Source organism: Dendropsophus ebraccatus, chromosome 1 (genome assembly GCF_027789765.1).
Source record: "Dendropsophus ebraccatus isolate aDenEbr1 chromosome 1, aDenEbr1.pat, whole genome shotgun sequence".
NCBI classification, from domain to species: Eukaryota; Metazoa; Chordata; class Amphibia; order Anura; family Hylidae; genus Dendropsophus; species Dendropsophus ebraccatus.
The window spans coordinates 139,228,928-139,244,982 of NC_091454.1; the positions used below are offsets into that span (position 1 = coordinate 139,228,928).

At 43.2% G+C, this 16,055-nt stretch overlaps 1 protein-coding gene across 1 annotated transcript; it reads left to right on the top strand.

The window, feature by feature from the left end:
- The first annotated feature begins 3,131 nt into the window (after nt 1–3,131).
- On the top strand, nt 3,132–15,796 carry CIMAP1B (ciliary microtubule associated protein 1B). Its single transcript, XM_069979768.1, has 7 exons — nt 3,132–3,283; nt 10,159–10,313; nt 12,035–12,238; nt 13,099–13,200; nt 14,922–15,043; nt 15,126–15,266; nt 15,612–15,796. The coding sequence occupies exons 2-7, from the start codon at nt 10,205–10,207 to the stop codon at nt 15,702–15,704; spliced, it is 771 nt and encodes a 256-aa protein (XP_069835869.1). The 5' UTR covers nt 3,132–3,283; nt 10,159–10,204; the 3' UTR covers nt 15,705–15,796.
- Nucleotides 15,797–16,055: the final 259 nt, after the last annotated feature.

A 16,055-nucleotide genomic window follows, 5' to 3' on the forward strand; every position in this document is an offset into this window, starting at 1 on the left:
TCCCTGGTGATGTATTCTGTAGTACTTAGATATGGCAGTGGTGCAGCTCCCTGGTGCTGTATTCTGAAGTGTTTAGATGTGGCAGTGGTGCAGCTCCCTGGTGCTGTATTCTGTAGTATTTAGATGTGGCAGTGGTGCAGCTCCCTGTACTGTATTCTGCAGTATTTAGATGTGGCAGTGGTGCAGCTCCCTGTACTGTATTCTGCAGTATTTAGATGTGGCAGTGGTGCAGCTGTACTGTATTCTGCAGTATTTAGATGTGGCATTGGTGCAGCTCCCTGTACTGTATTCTGCAGTATTTAGATGTGGAAGTGGTGCAGCTCTGTAGTGCTGTATTCTGTAGTATTTAGATGTGGCAGTGTTGCAGCTCCCTGTACTGTATTCTGTAGTATTTAGATGTGGCAGTGGTGCAGCTCCCTGTACTGTATTCTGCAGTATTTAGATGTGGCAGTGTTGCAGCTCCCTGTACTGTATTCTGTAGTATTTAGATGTGGCAGTGGTGCAGCTCCCTGTACTGTATTCTGCAGTATTTAGATGTGGCAGTGGTGCAGCTCCCTGGTGCTGTATTCTGCAGTATTTAGATGTGGCAGTGGTGCAGCTCCATGTGCTGTATTCTGCAGTATTTAGATGTGGCAGTGGTGCAGCTCCCTGTACTGTATTCTGCAGTGTTTAAATGTGGCAGTAGTGCAGCTCCCTGGTGTATTCTGCAGAGTATAGATGTGGCAGTGGTGCAGCTCCCTGGTGCTGTATTCTGCAGTATTTACATGTGGCAGTGGTGCAGCTCCCTAGTGCTGTATTCTGTAGAGTTTAGATGTGGTAGTGGTGCAGCTCCCTGGTGCTGTATTCTGTAGAGTTTTGATGTGTCAGTGGTGCAGCTCCCTGTTGCTGTTTTCTGCAGTATTTAGATGCGTTAGTGGTGCAGCTCCCTGGTGCTGTATTCTGCAGTATTTAGATGTGTCAGTGGTGCAGCTCGCTGTACTGTATTCTGCAGTATTTAGATGTGTCAGTGGTGCAGCTCCCTGATGCTGTATTGTGTAGTGTTTAGATGTGTCAGTGGTGCAACTCCCAGGTGTTGTATTCTGTAGTGTTTAGAAATTAGATATGTCAGTGGTGCAGCTTCCTGGTGCTGTATTCTGTAGTGTTTAGATGTGTCAGTGGTGCAGCTCCCTGGTGCTGTATTCTGTAGTGTTTAGAAATTAGATGTGGCAGTGGTGCAGCTCCCTGGTGTTGTATTCTGTAGTGTTTAGAAATTAGATGTGGCAGTGGTGCAGCTCCCTGGTGTTGTATTCTGTAGTGTTTAGAAATTAGATGTGGCAGTGGTGCAGCTCCCTGGTGTTGTATTCTGTAGTGTTTAGAAATTAGATGTGGCAGTGGTGCAGCTCCCTGGTGCTGTATTCTGTAGTGCTTAGATGTGGCAGTGGTGCAGCTCCCTGGTGTTGTATTCTGTAGTGTTTAGAAATTAGATGTGGCAGTGGTGCAGCTCCCTGGTGTTGTATTCTGTAGTGTTTAGAAATTAGATGTGGCAGTGGTGCAGCTCCCTGGTGTTGTATTCTGTAGTGTTTAGAAATTAGATGTGGCAGTGGTGCAGCTCCCTGGTGTTGTATTCTGTAGTGTTTAGAAATTAGATGTGGCAGTGGTGCAGCTCCCTGGTGCTGTATTCTGTAGTGCTTAGATGTGGCAGTGGTGCAGCTCCCTGGTGTTGTATTCTGTAGTGTTTAGAAATTAGATGTGGCAGTGGTGCAGCTCCCTGGTGCTGTATTCTGTAGTGCTTAGATGTGGCAGTGGTGCAGCTCCCTGGTGATGTATTCTGTAGTGCTTAGATGTGGCAGTGGTGCAGCTCCCTGGTGATGTATTCTGTAGTGCTTAGATGTGGCAGTGGTGCAGCTCCCTGGTGTTGTATTCTGTAGTGTTTAGAAATTAGATGTGGCAGTGGTGCAGCTCCCTGGTGATGTATTCTGTAGTGCTTAGATGTGGCAGTGGTGCAGCTCCCTGGTGCTGTATTCTGTAGTGCTTAGATGTGGCAGTGGTGCAGCTCCCTGGTGCTGTATTCTGTAGTATTTAGATGTGGCAGTGGTGCAGCTCCCTGGTGCTGTATTCTACAGTATTTAGATGTATCAGTGGTGCAGCTCCCTGGTGCTGTATTGTGTAGTATTTAGATGTGGCAGTGGTGCAGCTCCCTTGTGCTGTATTGTGTAGTGTTTAGATGTGGCAGTGGTGCAGCTCACTGGTGATGTATTCTGTAGTGTTTAGATGTGGCAGTGGTGCAGCTCCCTGGTGCTGTATTCTGTAGTATTTAGATGTGGCAGTGGTGCAGCTCCCTGGTGATGTATTCTGTAGTGCTTAGATGTGGCAGTGGTGCAGCTCCCTGGTGCTGTATTCTGTAGTGTTTAGAAATTAGATGTGGCAGTGGTGCAGCTCCCTAGTGCTGTATTCTGTAGTGTTTAGATGTGACAGTGGTGCAGCTCCCAGGTGCTGTATTCTGTAGTGTTTAGAAATTAGATGTGGCAGTGGTGCAGCTCCCTAGTGCTGTACTCTGTAGTGTTTAGATGTGACAGTGGTGCAGCTCCCTGGTGCTGTATTCTGCAGTATTTAGATGTGGCAGTGGTGCAGCTCCCTGTTGCTGTATTCTGCAGTATTTAGATGTGGCAGTGGTGCAGCTCCCTGGTGCTGTATTCTGCAGTATTTAGATGTGGCAGTGGTGCAGCTCCCTGTTGCTGTATTCTGCAGTATTTAGATGTGGCAGTGGTGCAGCTCCCTGTTGCTGTATTCTGTAGTGTTTAGAAATTAGATGTGGCAGTGGTGCAGCTCCCTGGTGCTGTATTCTGCAGTATTTAGATGTGACAGTGGTGCAGCTCCCTGTTGCTGTATTCTGTAGCATTTAGATGTGGCAGTGGTGCAGCTCTCTATTGCTGTATTCTGTAGTGTTTATATAGCTTCCTCTACTGTGTTGAACAGTTTCCAATGACAGAAGACATGGCTGGTTCTGCTGGTGATCACACAGGACTTCAGGCCCATACAGTACATCTGACAGATACCGACCGGCACTGAGACACTGGTGGCGCAGCGCATGCTGGGAAGCCTGAGGTTTTCCACGTGCGGCGAGCTCTGGTGTACTCAGCCCTGAGGCTGGCCGCAGCGTCGTTACCATGGTAGCGGTTACTAAGGGTCCCGTTACTCTAGGAGACATAAACAATGGCCGCGGTAAAGCTCGGAGCCAACAGCTAGGTCTGTCAGTGTAGAAGCCGGGCGCGGCGGACTGAGGAGCCGGAGGACTTCACAGCAGGTCAGACACTAGCTCTCCCTGATCAGCCCATCTGCTAGAGCGCTATGGGGCCCTATGCGAGCACCTCATACACTGCACGCAGGCAGAGGAGGCTGCCGGTGTACATAGGATCGGCTGATCTCCTGCTGGAAGTGATTCCTGCTATAGTGAGGCCACCCATACCGTGCCTGCCTCCTGCGTTACCGCAGCTGTCAGTCCTCTGTACTCCTTAGTATTGGTGAGATGAGGGCACATCGCAGCTCCCCCCAGTGTCCAGGGTGAGGGGCTCCAGCAGACACATCCCACCAGCTCTGTAATACTGAGGCGGTGGTCTCCTGGTGATGGGACGCTCTAAGGCGCTGTTCACACATCTGCAGTCACATAAGCGGCTGGTCAGCTGTCTGCCCCTGTTCTACAGCTGATCTGCCCAGCTATTACCATTACCAGTCACTGGGGGACATGCTTCTCCTCCTGCTGACTGGAAGTTGTCTGTAGTGTGAACAGGGCCACATACATGGGATGATGCAGCTTATCATTTATGTTGTTGTCTTTGTTTCATATCTGGCATGTGTGAACAGGGCCTATATAGTGTCAGCATTTGGGAGTGCCTGACCTAGTGTAGCAGGGTGCCTGGAAGGATTACTATAGCAGACAGATCAGTTCTTATAATGGGCCTCCTTCCAGTAGGTCATAGTAGTCTCAGGGTTGTATGGCTGACATGTAGTACCAGGGGATAGGATGTGTCATCTCATCCCAGTATATCCTGCCATCACATCATCTCCAATGTGAAGAACATAAACCAAATCTGTGTATAGTAAGGAAAAGAGGGATTCCGCCATTCTGTATTCCTTCATTATGCCTGATCCCATAGTCTGCTGCCCATAATGGTCACTATGCTGGGGAGTTCACATAGCAACAGCGCAGTACATAAAAGCCGCCACTCCATGTGTGTGGTGTTGTAGTGTATCTAAGCAATGGCCGCCTGCAGCAGTCTCAGCAATACCTTGTACAGTAGTGGCTCCTGACCAGGGGGTTCCCCAGAAGTGCTCTGTGCGCCCCTATTGCACAGGGAGGGATTCTAATTTCCAGCTACTCAGTGATGCTTTGCAGTAAGTGTATCTAAACCAAATAAGCATATGGTAGGAATACAGACTGCTGTACCCTTCCCTATCCCCCGGGCCTGGAAACATTTTGTAGGTTTTTTCATACGGTATTCTGGTTGGAAATTACTGGCATACAGGAATGGTGCTGCTGGATGGGACGGAGGAGGCTGGCGATTCTGACTTAATTCTGGTTACAACTGGAGCTGTGTACTGAACAGGCACAACCAGCGGTCCATAGCTGGAGTCACTTGTGCAGAATATCTTCAGGGACTTGGCCCATTTATATGCTGTAGGAGAGGTTCACACATAGGTAGAGATTGATCACACCGTCCTGTATTTCTGGGACTGTACCTTCCCTGTGTATGGGCTTTACATAAATCCATGTGCATAAAATATCCTCATGAATAACATGGACAATAAGTGGTCCTCTCCATTATGTGCTTGTGCCCAGTAGTCCTCAATATTCATGAGCACCAGCTCCTTCTACCCACTGATTGGCAGTTTTCTATACTGTGTATGGGCAGAAAATGTAATCAGGGCAGAGGGACTGGTTGAGTACAAAGCCTATTCTCCTGCATATAGCCTAAGGGTGCGCTCACATGTACAGGATCTGCAGCAGATTTGATGGCACAGATTTGATTTGAATCTGCAACTTTAAATTTGCACCATCAAATCTGCTGCAGATCCTGTATGTGTGAACGCACCCTAAAGAGGACCTGTAGCCAAAATAAGATGTTACTAACCTTAAGTAGCATAGGGTGCCCGGATTACACGCCTTTGTAATTTCTTTATATACGGGTTTATCTTTTCTCTGAGAATTCAGTTAACAGTCAGATGTGTGCAAACTTTTTAATTTTGTGAAGGAAGTAAATATCAGGTGATGAGGGTGATTAAACAGTTAATGGGTGTGTATTAGAGATGAGCGAATCGGGTTCGGGTCGATCCGAACGTTCAGTATTTGATTAGCTGGGGCTGCTGAACTTGGATAAAGCTCTAAGGTTATCTGGAAAACATGGATACAGCCAAAGACTATATCCATGATTTCCACATAGCCTTAGGGCTTTATCCAAGTTCAGCAGCCACCGCTAATCAAATGCCGAAAGTTCAGGTTCAGATGGACTCGAGCATGCTCCAGGTTCGCTCATCTCTAGTGTGTATGAGGCATTCCATGATAGTAACAGCTACATTTTGAGGTTGGCTACGGGGAGTCCAGGGAAAATTAACCACAATTCCAATTATGCCTGGACAGCCAAAGCTAAAGCTTTGTCTGTCCAGGCACGATGGTAGTTTTGCTACAGCTGGAGGGCGGAAGGCTTCATATATCCGTGATGTGAACAATGTGTTTTTCCACTCTGCCTATTCTGTGTAATGATGGGTTGGTACATGAAAAGTTTTGGTATCCAGGTAATGCTATCAAATAAAGCTATAGTACTTAGCTGCAGGTCCACTGCTAACAACTTCAAGTGGTAAAGTTATGATCTTTGCTGAATGTGTTCTGCCCCATACTCAGTACATAATGGGTGTGTCCATGCTGTAACTTGTAGTCCCATTCCACCAGCACTGAACCACATTGACTTGGCCAATAGTATAGTCTATCTCCCTGGCTACAGGTGGTTTCTGAAGCTTTAATGTAGACAATGTTCTAGGTTTTCAATTGCAAAAACCCTAAATATCTGATACAATTTGCGCTAAAAACTGTTTTATTTGGCTTTTCCACATTTGTTAGAGTTTTAGACATTTTTCCACTGGGCGTGGCAAAAGAGCAAGGCCTTAGTAAAAGAGGGCATAGGTTCATTTTGAAGTAAGGGTGTCCCCAACCTTTTTTTGTGGCCCCCAGAAAAACTGCCAAAGATTATCTTGGCATTTTTTTTCTGACATTTTTGACTTTGTGTGATTTATGTGTCAAACAAAAGAAATTCCATTAAACTCTATAGGAGAGAATGCCACAGTTTGCAGAAGAAAAAAACCCTGCCAAACTCTCAGCAGGCTGCATTTTGGAAAAACTGCCACAGAGCCAAAAAAAGAAAGGAGAGGAAAAACACCACAAAAAAAGTATAGCATTTCATAAGATTCCATTCACTAACATCTGGCCAGAGCATCTTTGCTCCAAAAAATGCCATGGGGTTTTTGCTAAAAGTACAGCCAGTGTGAAACCAGCCTAAAGGGGTTATCCAGCGCTACAAAAACATGGCTACTTTTCCCCAGGTCACGTGTGGTTTGCAGTTAAGCTCCATTTACTTCAATGGACTTCCAAACCCTACCCAATCTGGAGACAAGAGAGTGGAAAAAGTGGCCATGTTTTTGCAGCACTGGATAACCCCTTAACAACATAATGTACTTTTTTGTTATTGGAGGGATAAGCCAGTGCCAGATTTTTAACACAAAAAAATGTTTTTTAAGCCATAACATACAGCCACTAAGGATGTATTTTAATATGTTTCCTGAGTTTTAAGTGCCATATTATTAAATAAATGTGTGGGAATAGGACATTTTTTGGGGACATAAAACTGAGATTTTTAGGCTGGTTTACATCCCAAAAAAATGTGTGGTTATAGTCTCAAAGTTAGACTAACCAGTAGAGGTGAGTAAATATACAGTAAAAACAAAGCAAAGCGCTTCATTATGTCTGAAATCCACTCATCAGCCTGCTGCCTTATAACTGACTGCCGCTCCTCCCTGGTTGCTGGAAAAAGCTGGATCTGATCGTGGAAAACTGGGAGAAGTTTCCCAGGAATGGATCCAGCTTTATCGGCAGTCGATTAAATGGAAGCAGGCTTATGGGCAGATTTCAGACATAATGAAGCGCTCATCTCTACTAACCAGTTTATTAGAAATTAATTGTATAATTTCCTGCTAATTGAAGATGAGCTAATGTACAGTATAAATGAAGCTGCTTAGCTAGTTCAGCAGTCGGCTTATTAGCCTGCTGCCTTTGAACTCTGTGTCGCTCTTGGTGCCTGGAAAAGCTGGATCCAGTCCAGAAAAAAAAAAAAAGAAGTTTTCCAGGACTAGATCCAGTTTTTCCAGGCACCCAGAGCTGCCGAGCTAACAAAGCGCTTTCCTTTGTTTATACTGTAAATTAGCTCATCTCTACTGCTAATCAAATAGTCAGTAGCTTAGAAAGTGCACGCTTAGGGTATGTTCCCACTACGGAACACGCGCCAAAAATGTCAGTTCTTGGGCGGACGGCGGATTGAGCTTCAGAATATCATTGTGTATGGGACCAGTAAAATTTCAAGCGGAGTCCACCGTGTGAAATTTCAGCGCATATCTTTCAAAGTGGAAACTTACCCTTACAGGTCAGATTTCTGCTGTGGAATCTCACTCCATACACCACAGGTTTCTCACAAAGATTACCGACATCTAGACCACTCAGTTGTTCTGTGCCTGCACTGCAGTTGGTCTCTGTTCAATGTGTAGCAGTGATGACTTGTAACCGCAGCTCAGCTCCAGTTTAAGGGTGAGTTCAGATTACGGAATTCTCATGGATAAATTTCCGCGGAATTCCATCACCTGTACCCAATTCTTTGAGCTGCAGTTACACATCGCCACCAGTACAGTGAATGGAGACAAACTGCAGGTGCCACACAGCTGATCAGCATGGGTGCCGGGTGTCAGCACTCTACCAATCTGTGGATAGCCCATCAGTTCATTTTGCCCAGAAAATCCATTTAAATCTGAGGCCTGACATGGATTTCAAATCCACCGCAGAAAAAAAATCTGTGCTGTGTAAACCACAGAGTAAATTCTCATTGAAAGAAATGGGGCATTGAATTTCTACCATAAAACTAACTAATTTTAAATATGGACAGACTAAATCTGCTGTGTGAATATGTCCCTAGAAGTAGGGGACAGATGTTATTCTGCAGTCATACAGCCACTTCCATTACCCTTAGTTTGTTTGTCTGTTACCATGGTGATTAGAGATGAGCGAACCTGGAGCATGCTGGAGTCCATCCGAACCCGATCGTTCGGCATTTGATTAGCGGTGGCTGCTGAACTTGGATAAAGCCCTAAGGCTATGTGGAAAACATGGATATAGTCATTGGCTGTATCCATGTATTCCAGACAACCTTAGAGCCTTATCCAAGTTCAGCAGCCCCCGCTAATCAAATGGTGAACGTTCGGGTTCGGATGGACTCCAGCACGCTCGAGGTTCGCTCATCTCTAATGGTGATACATAAGTTTGTAAAGAAGCTGTAGACGCAGCATAGTAGGAAATCCTGTAATAAACGCTGTTTATAAAGCTACTGCATTTCAGATGCAGAAAAGCAAAAATACAACAAAAAACTGTGTGCAGGGGGCTATTTTAGGGAATCTAACTGTATTAAGAAGCAGATAAGCATATTCATAACTGAAAACCACCAGCTACCACAAAGGAACTGATGGTAATAGAGACCTTTTTTATATCATACAACAGGGGAGATAGGGATACTATCCTATAATATAGCTAGGGTTTGTTCTATCATGTAGTTGTGGTATTGCAGCAGTGTGAGCAGTGAAATCCTTTGCCTGCATGCCATGAATGCTGCTGATCTGCTCTTTGTGTTGGGTTGCTATGCTCCTTTGGGCTTTTTGTGAATATGGTGACTAGTTTGTTTTAGTAACAGCCTCCTAGCTTTCCTGGTAACCTGGGTCACATTGTTTCAGTGAAGATGCTGGGATAAAGGCACTGGGACTTCATCATGCTCTCTACATAGCTTCTTACTAAAGGAGACTGAGCCTAGGAGATATTCATATATTCCTATAGACTAACAGCAACTATCTAGAGCCATGTTATAGATCATTTTAAAAAAATGATTCCCTATTCCGTAATTTATCAGAATTGCTTCTTCTCCAAACAGGATCATCTCCAATAATAAACAAAACTCTAATGCTGCTCTACAGGCAGTGTGAATGACATCCATATTCTCTGAATCACACTCCATAAACTGGTCTGTTTGGTTGCCTGATGGTGCTAGGACTAAGTTCTAAAAAACATATCATCATAAGAGATTAGTGCAACTAGAGTCCTGTCATTTGCCATTTAAATACCAGTGAAGAAGTTGGATGCATCCCTAGTGAGTCCAGGAAAACATGGATACAGCCATAGGCCAGGTTCACACTATGTAAAAACTATGGCTATATTTCAGATTTGTGAAATGAAGGCCATTGCTTGCACAACTACGGCCATTTTTATGAAATACGGCCATTGTTTTTACATAGTGTGAACCTGGCCTATGGCTGTATCCATGTTTTCCTGGACTCCCTAGGGCTGCATCCAACTTCTTTAGTCACTAGAATTCAAATGCTAAACGATCAGACTTGAGCTTACTAGTTGTACTCACGTCTAATCAGCCAAACCATACTGTAGTGTAACTATCTGTCATAAGGAGAACCAGTTGTCCCAATATGCAGAAATGGAGCTTTGTAATTCATTTCTACATAATAGCTATTTATGTAACACTAGAACAGTTCAAAATGGGCCTACATTTCTGTACTTTAATATTACAGGTTATAGGATCTAGATTTTGGTCCAGGGATTTATTCTGATTTCCAGAAAGGAATAGTTTTTTCTATTAACTAAGGAAAATCAGTTTCTACCTGTACATGTTTTTTTTCTCCTCCTCTGGATGAACATTATAAAGAGGCTGAACTGGATGGAGTGATGTCTTTTTGCTGCCTCACAAACTATGTCCTATTCATTGTCCTACATTGAGATGAGCAGCTCATATAACATACACATGTCAGGCAGTTCAGTGAATTACAGACTTTTAATGTGCATGTGTAACATAAATGACTTCTATTTTGCAGTTATTCTCCATCTTTGTGTATGGTTGCTGTCCAGCATTAGCTCACCATGACTACTGAGGTGCAGATTGGCCCTTGGAGACCCCACAGGCCACGGGGACCGATTGCAGCTTTATATAGCAGCCCTGGACCTAAATATGCCTTGCCAGGAAATACAGGTAAGATTATACAGTATATATAGTTAGTCTAGAATCAGACAGACATATTAAATTTCTATGATCCTGTCCATAAACATTAGATCAGACAGATTATTGAAGCCAAAGCCAGAAACAGACTATACAGAGAACAGGTCATATAGGAAGGACTGAAATTTCTCCCCTTCTAAAGTAGATTCCTGGCTTTTGCTTCAAAAATAATCTGTCTGTGTAAACACATCATTAGGGTCTTTTTACACGCACAGATAAATAAGTTTGTTTAGCGAACAAACAATGATTTTTTTTCCCCTTTTAGAGGAGAAGGTAAATCGTTATGAAAAGTTGTTAATGCAATCGTAATTATAATTTAAGTACAGTGGTACCTTGGTTTAAGAGTAACTTGGTTTTATAGCGTTTTGGTTTAAGAGCTCACAGTTTTTCAAAATTGTGACTTGGTTTAAGAGCATTGCTTTGGTTTTAGACCTCCCTGTACTCAGTGGGAGGGCGAGTTGGAAAGGGGCATGGCCTGCATAGCGGGGTCTACAGCCCTGTACTCTGACCCAGGGAGTCTCCCTCACCTTCAAAATCATAGCAGATCCACTTCAGGCTGACAGATTATCTGCCAACGATTTGAAGCCAAAGCCAGAAACAGACTATAAACAGAGATCAGGTCATATAGGAAAGATTTCTCCTCTTTTCAAATCCATTTGCTTCAAATCTTTGGCAGATAATCTGACAGATAATCTTTCTGTGTAAATGGACCCTTAGGGCCCTATTCCACCGGACGATTATCGTTCGCATAATCGTTAACGATTAAAAATCTCAAACGACCGCTATTGCGAAAGACCTGAAAACGTTCACTCACTTCCATGGAACGATAATCGTTACTTATGATCATATTTGCGATCGTTTCTTCTTCGCTATTGCGTTCTTATCTACTGCGAATGACCGAACGACGTCTTATTCAATGCGAACCATTTGCAAACGTTTTGCGAATGAACAACGATAAAAATAGGTCTAGGTCTTATAAAGCGATCAACGATTTCCCGTTCGGTCATTAATCGTTAACTGCATTTCAACCGAACGATTAGCGTTTAGATTCAAACAATTTAACGATAATCTGAGCGATAATCGTCCGGTGGAATAGAGCTCTCAGAAAGTCAAATTCTGCAATAAATCCACAGGTGATGCAGATGTGAAGGGGAGCATGATCACTTTCTCACACTGCTGCCACATGGACTGCTTCTGTTGTATACTCCTTTGGCCTCATGAGCATCAGTTGATGCACCATTGCCCTTTATTACTTAGCGAGTGTCTTGGTACATACAGTACTGATTAAAATTGACAAGCTATGTAAAGTGCTGGGGAATCAGTTGGCGCTATAACAAACAAAAAGCATTTAATAACAAGTTATGTTTATTATACTGTAGTTTTTGCATTGTAGCATATTGAAAATTACTATAATAAATAAAGTAGGTACCTTAGTGCTAGGACTTCTGTTGCAAAACATTCAGTGGCAGCAATAGGTAACAGATCCGCACAAACAGAACCTTGTCCATTCACTTCCTGGTGGGGGGTGGAGGGGGGAAAAGACAGGGAAGGGGGGCAGATAGGTGATTGTAATGTGCTTCAATTACTGGGGAAAAGGTTTTCATGGCACTTGTCCTTTAACAGTTTGAATCAACAGGTATGTTTCCTCTTCCTGATCTAGTTTTTTTTTTTATGTTCCTATTTGTACTCCACAGGTTTTGTACAGCATGATCCATGTAAATATCGAGCCCCTGCATTCAGCTTTGGTAGTCGCCGATTCAAGTTTGTCGATGACTGCTCTCCAGGACCTGGGTACTTGGTACCAGCTAACATCACCATGAGGGGAAAAGATGGCACACCTGCATATTCTCTTTATGGCAGGCCAAGGGACCTAAATGCTTTTAGGACACCAGGACCAGGTGCATTTTAAATAGTCAATATCATTTTAATCAACTTGCCTCTGCCATGGTAATGATCCTAGCTATACACCTATATGTATAGCTTGTATATTCACTGGCTTGCAGGAAAAGGACTAACACAATGTACACTTCAAGGGTGTGTTCAGACGTGGACTAAAGTGTACTTAAAAGCATAGAGCAATTTGGGGAGAATCATAGTTTTGAAAACTGTGAATGTACCCTTGACTGAGGAAGTACATGACTAAATGCTAGAGAGAAACAGGGAAGGAGGAATTTAGGGTGTAGTTTCAAATCACATGAAAGTTACATGCCTAAGTATTTGATCATTCAGGAAGCCCAACAAAGGCGGAAGAAGGTCCGAAGCAAGGACATCAGAGGCAAGGGGAGGTTAATGTCAAATAAAGTTATGTAACTTAAGTGTAAATATATACATTATTTTTGTTTTACATTGAGTGGCAGCAGTAAAGGGGTTGAGAAGGCCAGAAACTGCATAAGCTCTGTCCTGGCACAATTACTGGCTATGGAGCCACTGAGATAGTACAGCATTCGGCTATCTCTTGGCTTCATAAAATAGAATAATTGGAGAGACTGAGTGTATGCCCTGACCCACTGTCCATTTTGCTGTCAGTCAATCACATACCATTGTAATAAGGAAGCCTGCCAGTCTTTCATACTGCCTGTAGCTTGGACACCATGAAAGTAGTGACAAACTCCCTTTAACTCGCTTAAAAAATTAACCAGGTTAATGAAAATCTGAAAAATATTTTGCTGGCATTACTTTATATGTAAAGATTAGAATTAATGGAATACACAGTACTGTATATAGTTTTCTCAGTTACCACATGTATGTCTCTTAACAGGGAGGTACTCTCCTGAGCGTGCTGGCAAGTCTGCCTATCGATCAGCTCCAATATATTCCTTAGGGGCAAGAACAAAGACATTCAGCAATGACCAAACTCCAGGTAAACCTGCAGCGCTGGAACATAATTGTCTTAAGTCTCATAAATTTTGCCAATAAAAAGAACAATTGCTTCGCAAATAAAAGTTGAAAAAAGGATTATCATATGAAGGACAAGAGACCATCTGAAACCCCAAACCAAAGCAGTGTTCTATATAGGTGCAATACACCAACCCAGAGCACAAAACTCTAATCTTTTCCCAACCCCCTCCGTTGTAAGCAACTACCTGTCCGGCTGTTTCTGCACTGTTTTTTCTCTCTGTACAGCAGGAGGGGTTAAGGCCCTATTACACGAAACAATTATTGGCCGTTATGGCCGATAATAGTCTTCTGTAATACAAGACAACAATCAGACAACATGAACGATTTTGGCTAATTGTTTCAGTCGTTTGTCTTTCAATATGTTGAAAGACAAACGACTAAGATAGCAGCAATCTGCTTACGTCGCTCCATGGAATAGGAGCGGTGGCAGCAGACCGCTGCTATATGCTATGGGCTTCCCGGACGATCAAACAATCACCCGGGCTGCTCCCCCGCCCCCCCCTGTCCTCACCCGCTTGCTGCCGACGCGTGTACTAGCGCCGGCAGCGAGTGGAGGAAGAGGAGGAAGCAAGCTCTTGTTTGCTCCCCTCCGTCATCCCATGTAATAGGAGCTTTATCAACAAGAAGGTCACAAGAAACTTGGCCTCAGATTACCCACCTGGGTTCAAGATACAAGTCAGTTCCAAATCTTGCTGTAGCCCTGATTCTTTAAAAACACAAACACTTTCTAACTATTCAAGGGATACGAGACTTAAAGGGGTTACCCAGGATTATAAAAACTACTGCCTTTTTTCAAAAAACAGCACTACTCTTGTCTTCAGTTTGTGTGTGCTAGTCCAGTTCCACTGAAGTAAATGGAGCCAAATTGTAATACCACATACAACCAGAGGACAGGAATAGCCAGTAGATTAGCTGTTATAGGGTATCATACAAAAGCCTTCATCAGAATGCCAGTACAAAATGAACAGTTAGAGCATAGAAGTGCAGTGACATATTGGTATAAGCATATTGCCAGTGCTAGCTTTAATGCTGGGCAATGGAGGTGATCGACTCCACAATGTGGGCAGCCACTTGCAGCTCATCTTCACATATGAATAAATAGCAATTTCTTGGCTCACAAACAGATCACAAATAAAGATATGCCTGTGAAGGAGCATATAACCTGGGAATTACAGAACCATTGCAAATTCTGGGGATTCTAAAATCCTCTAAACTCTATACAGATGTGTTGTAAAGGACCCCATCAATTCTCTATTGATTGTTTAAGGGGGTAAAGAAATGTTTTTAAATCAACTGGTGCCAGAAAGTTAGATTTGTAAATGACTTCTATTTTAAAAAAATCTTAAGCCTTCCAGTACTTATCAGCTCCTGTATGTCCTGCCGGAAGTGGTGTATTCTTTCCAATCTGACATGGTGCTCTCAGCTGTCACTTGTGTTCTTGTCAGGTATTGTCCAGAGCAGTAGCAAATGTTCATAGCAAACTGCTCCTACTTTTTTCTCCAGAGTACCCATTTTAATAATCGTCAGACTACAACACCTCACTTTGTCATAGAAGTCAGGTCACTTTTTGTTAACTTTTTTTTTGCAGCAACTACAGTTGTTGCCAACAGTCTATAAACATCTGACCCCTTAATGGATACAGTAATTCCAAATTAGCACAGGTGACATGTTGTATTCCCCCAGGGCCAGCGGCATACTCGCTTCCATCAGTGCTAGGACCAAAAATTGTCGATAAGTCGTCAGCACCAAACTACTCAATGACTGGAAGGAGCAAAATCGGAAGCTTCCATGAAGATCTACAAAGAGTGAGTTTCTGTCCTATAAAACACTGCATGCATGTATCAGCTGACACGTTTATCTTGTTTTACTGAGCACACTTGCTTTTAGACACCAGGTCCTGGAACATATCGAGTTGTTGAGCCAATAACATATAAATATAAGCCCCCCCAATACAGCATGACCGGTAGAAACTCGCTGCCTGGAGATACCACACAAAAGCCAGGACCAGGGGCCTACAGTCCGGAAAAGGTAACAGACTCCATTTGTGCAACTTACTCAAAGCAACTAATCACAGCTCAGATTTTATTTCACCGAGCTGTGATTAGTCACTATGGGCAGTTTAATCCAGTTACTTATTTTACATCATTTTTGCAAAAACTTCTGTTTTGTGCAAAAAATTTAAAAGTTTTTAAATTCTGTGTTATTACTTACGCCAGGGGTGTGGGAAAGTGGCAAGCGGCTGTATGTAAGTCCTCCAGTCTTGCCCTTACATAAATCCAGCATGCCAATCTCTCATCTCAATAAATGCCTCCTAAATGTTAACTAGTGCAATACTGCTGTTGACATAAGCTTTTATTTGTCATTTTTCTCTAGGTTGTTCTGTCAAAACATCAGGCACCTAATTTTTCTTTTGGAATCAGACACTCAGAATATGTCGCTCCCTTGATTGTGGATGTACTAGATTAACACGTGGATGAAAAGCAGACCAGCAAGGACCCCCATTTTAAAAACATTGCAAGCTAATAGCTATAAAAACATTACATTGTTCATGTCAAGAATTTCTTTTTTTCTGCATTAAGACAAAGCAGATCCATCAATACATTTATATTGCAAGGACTTAAAAATTATGTTGGGTTATTCTGACAATTATGTTGGGTTATTCTGACAATAACACATTTTCACCTATCCATGTAGACTTTATTCAAAATTTGAGAACAAGTAACAGACAGCCAAAAACAGTGCTCTGTTCGCTTCATCACCCACTGTCACCCATCCAGTGGAAAGATGAAAAATTTGTTATTCCTGGAATACCCCCTT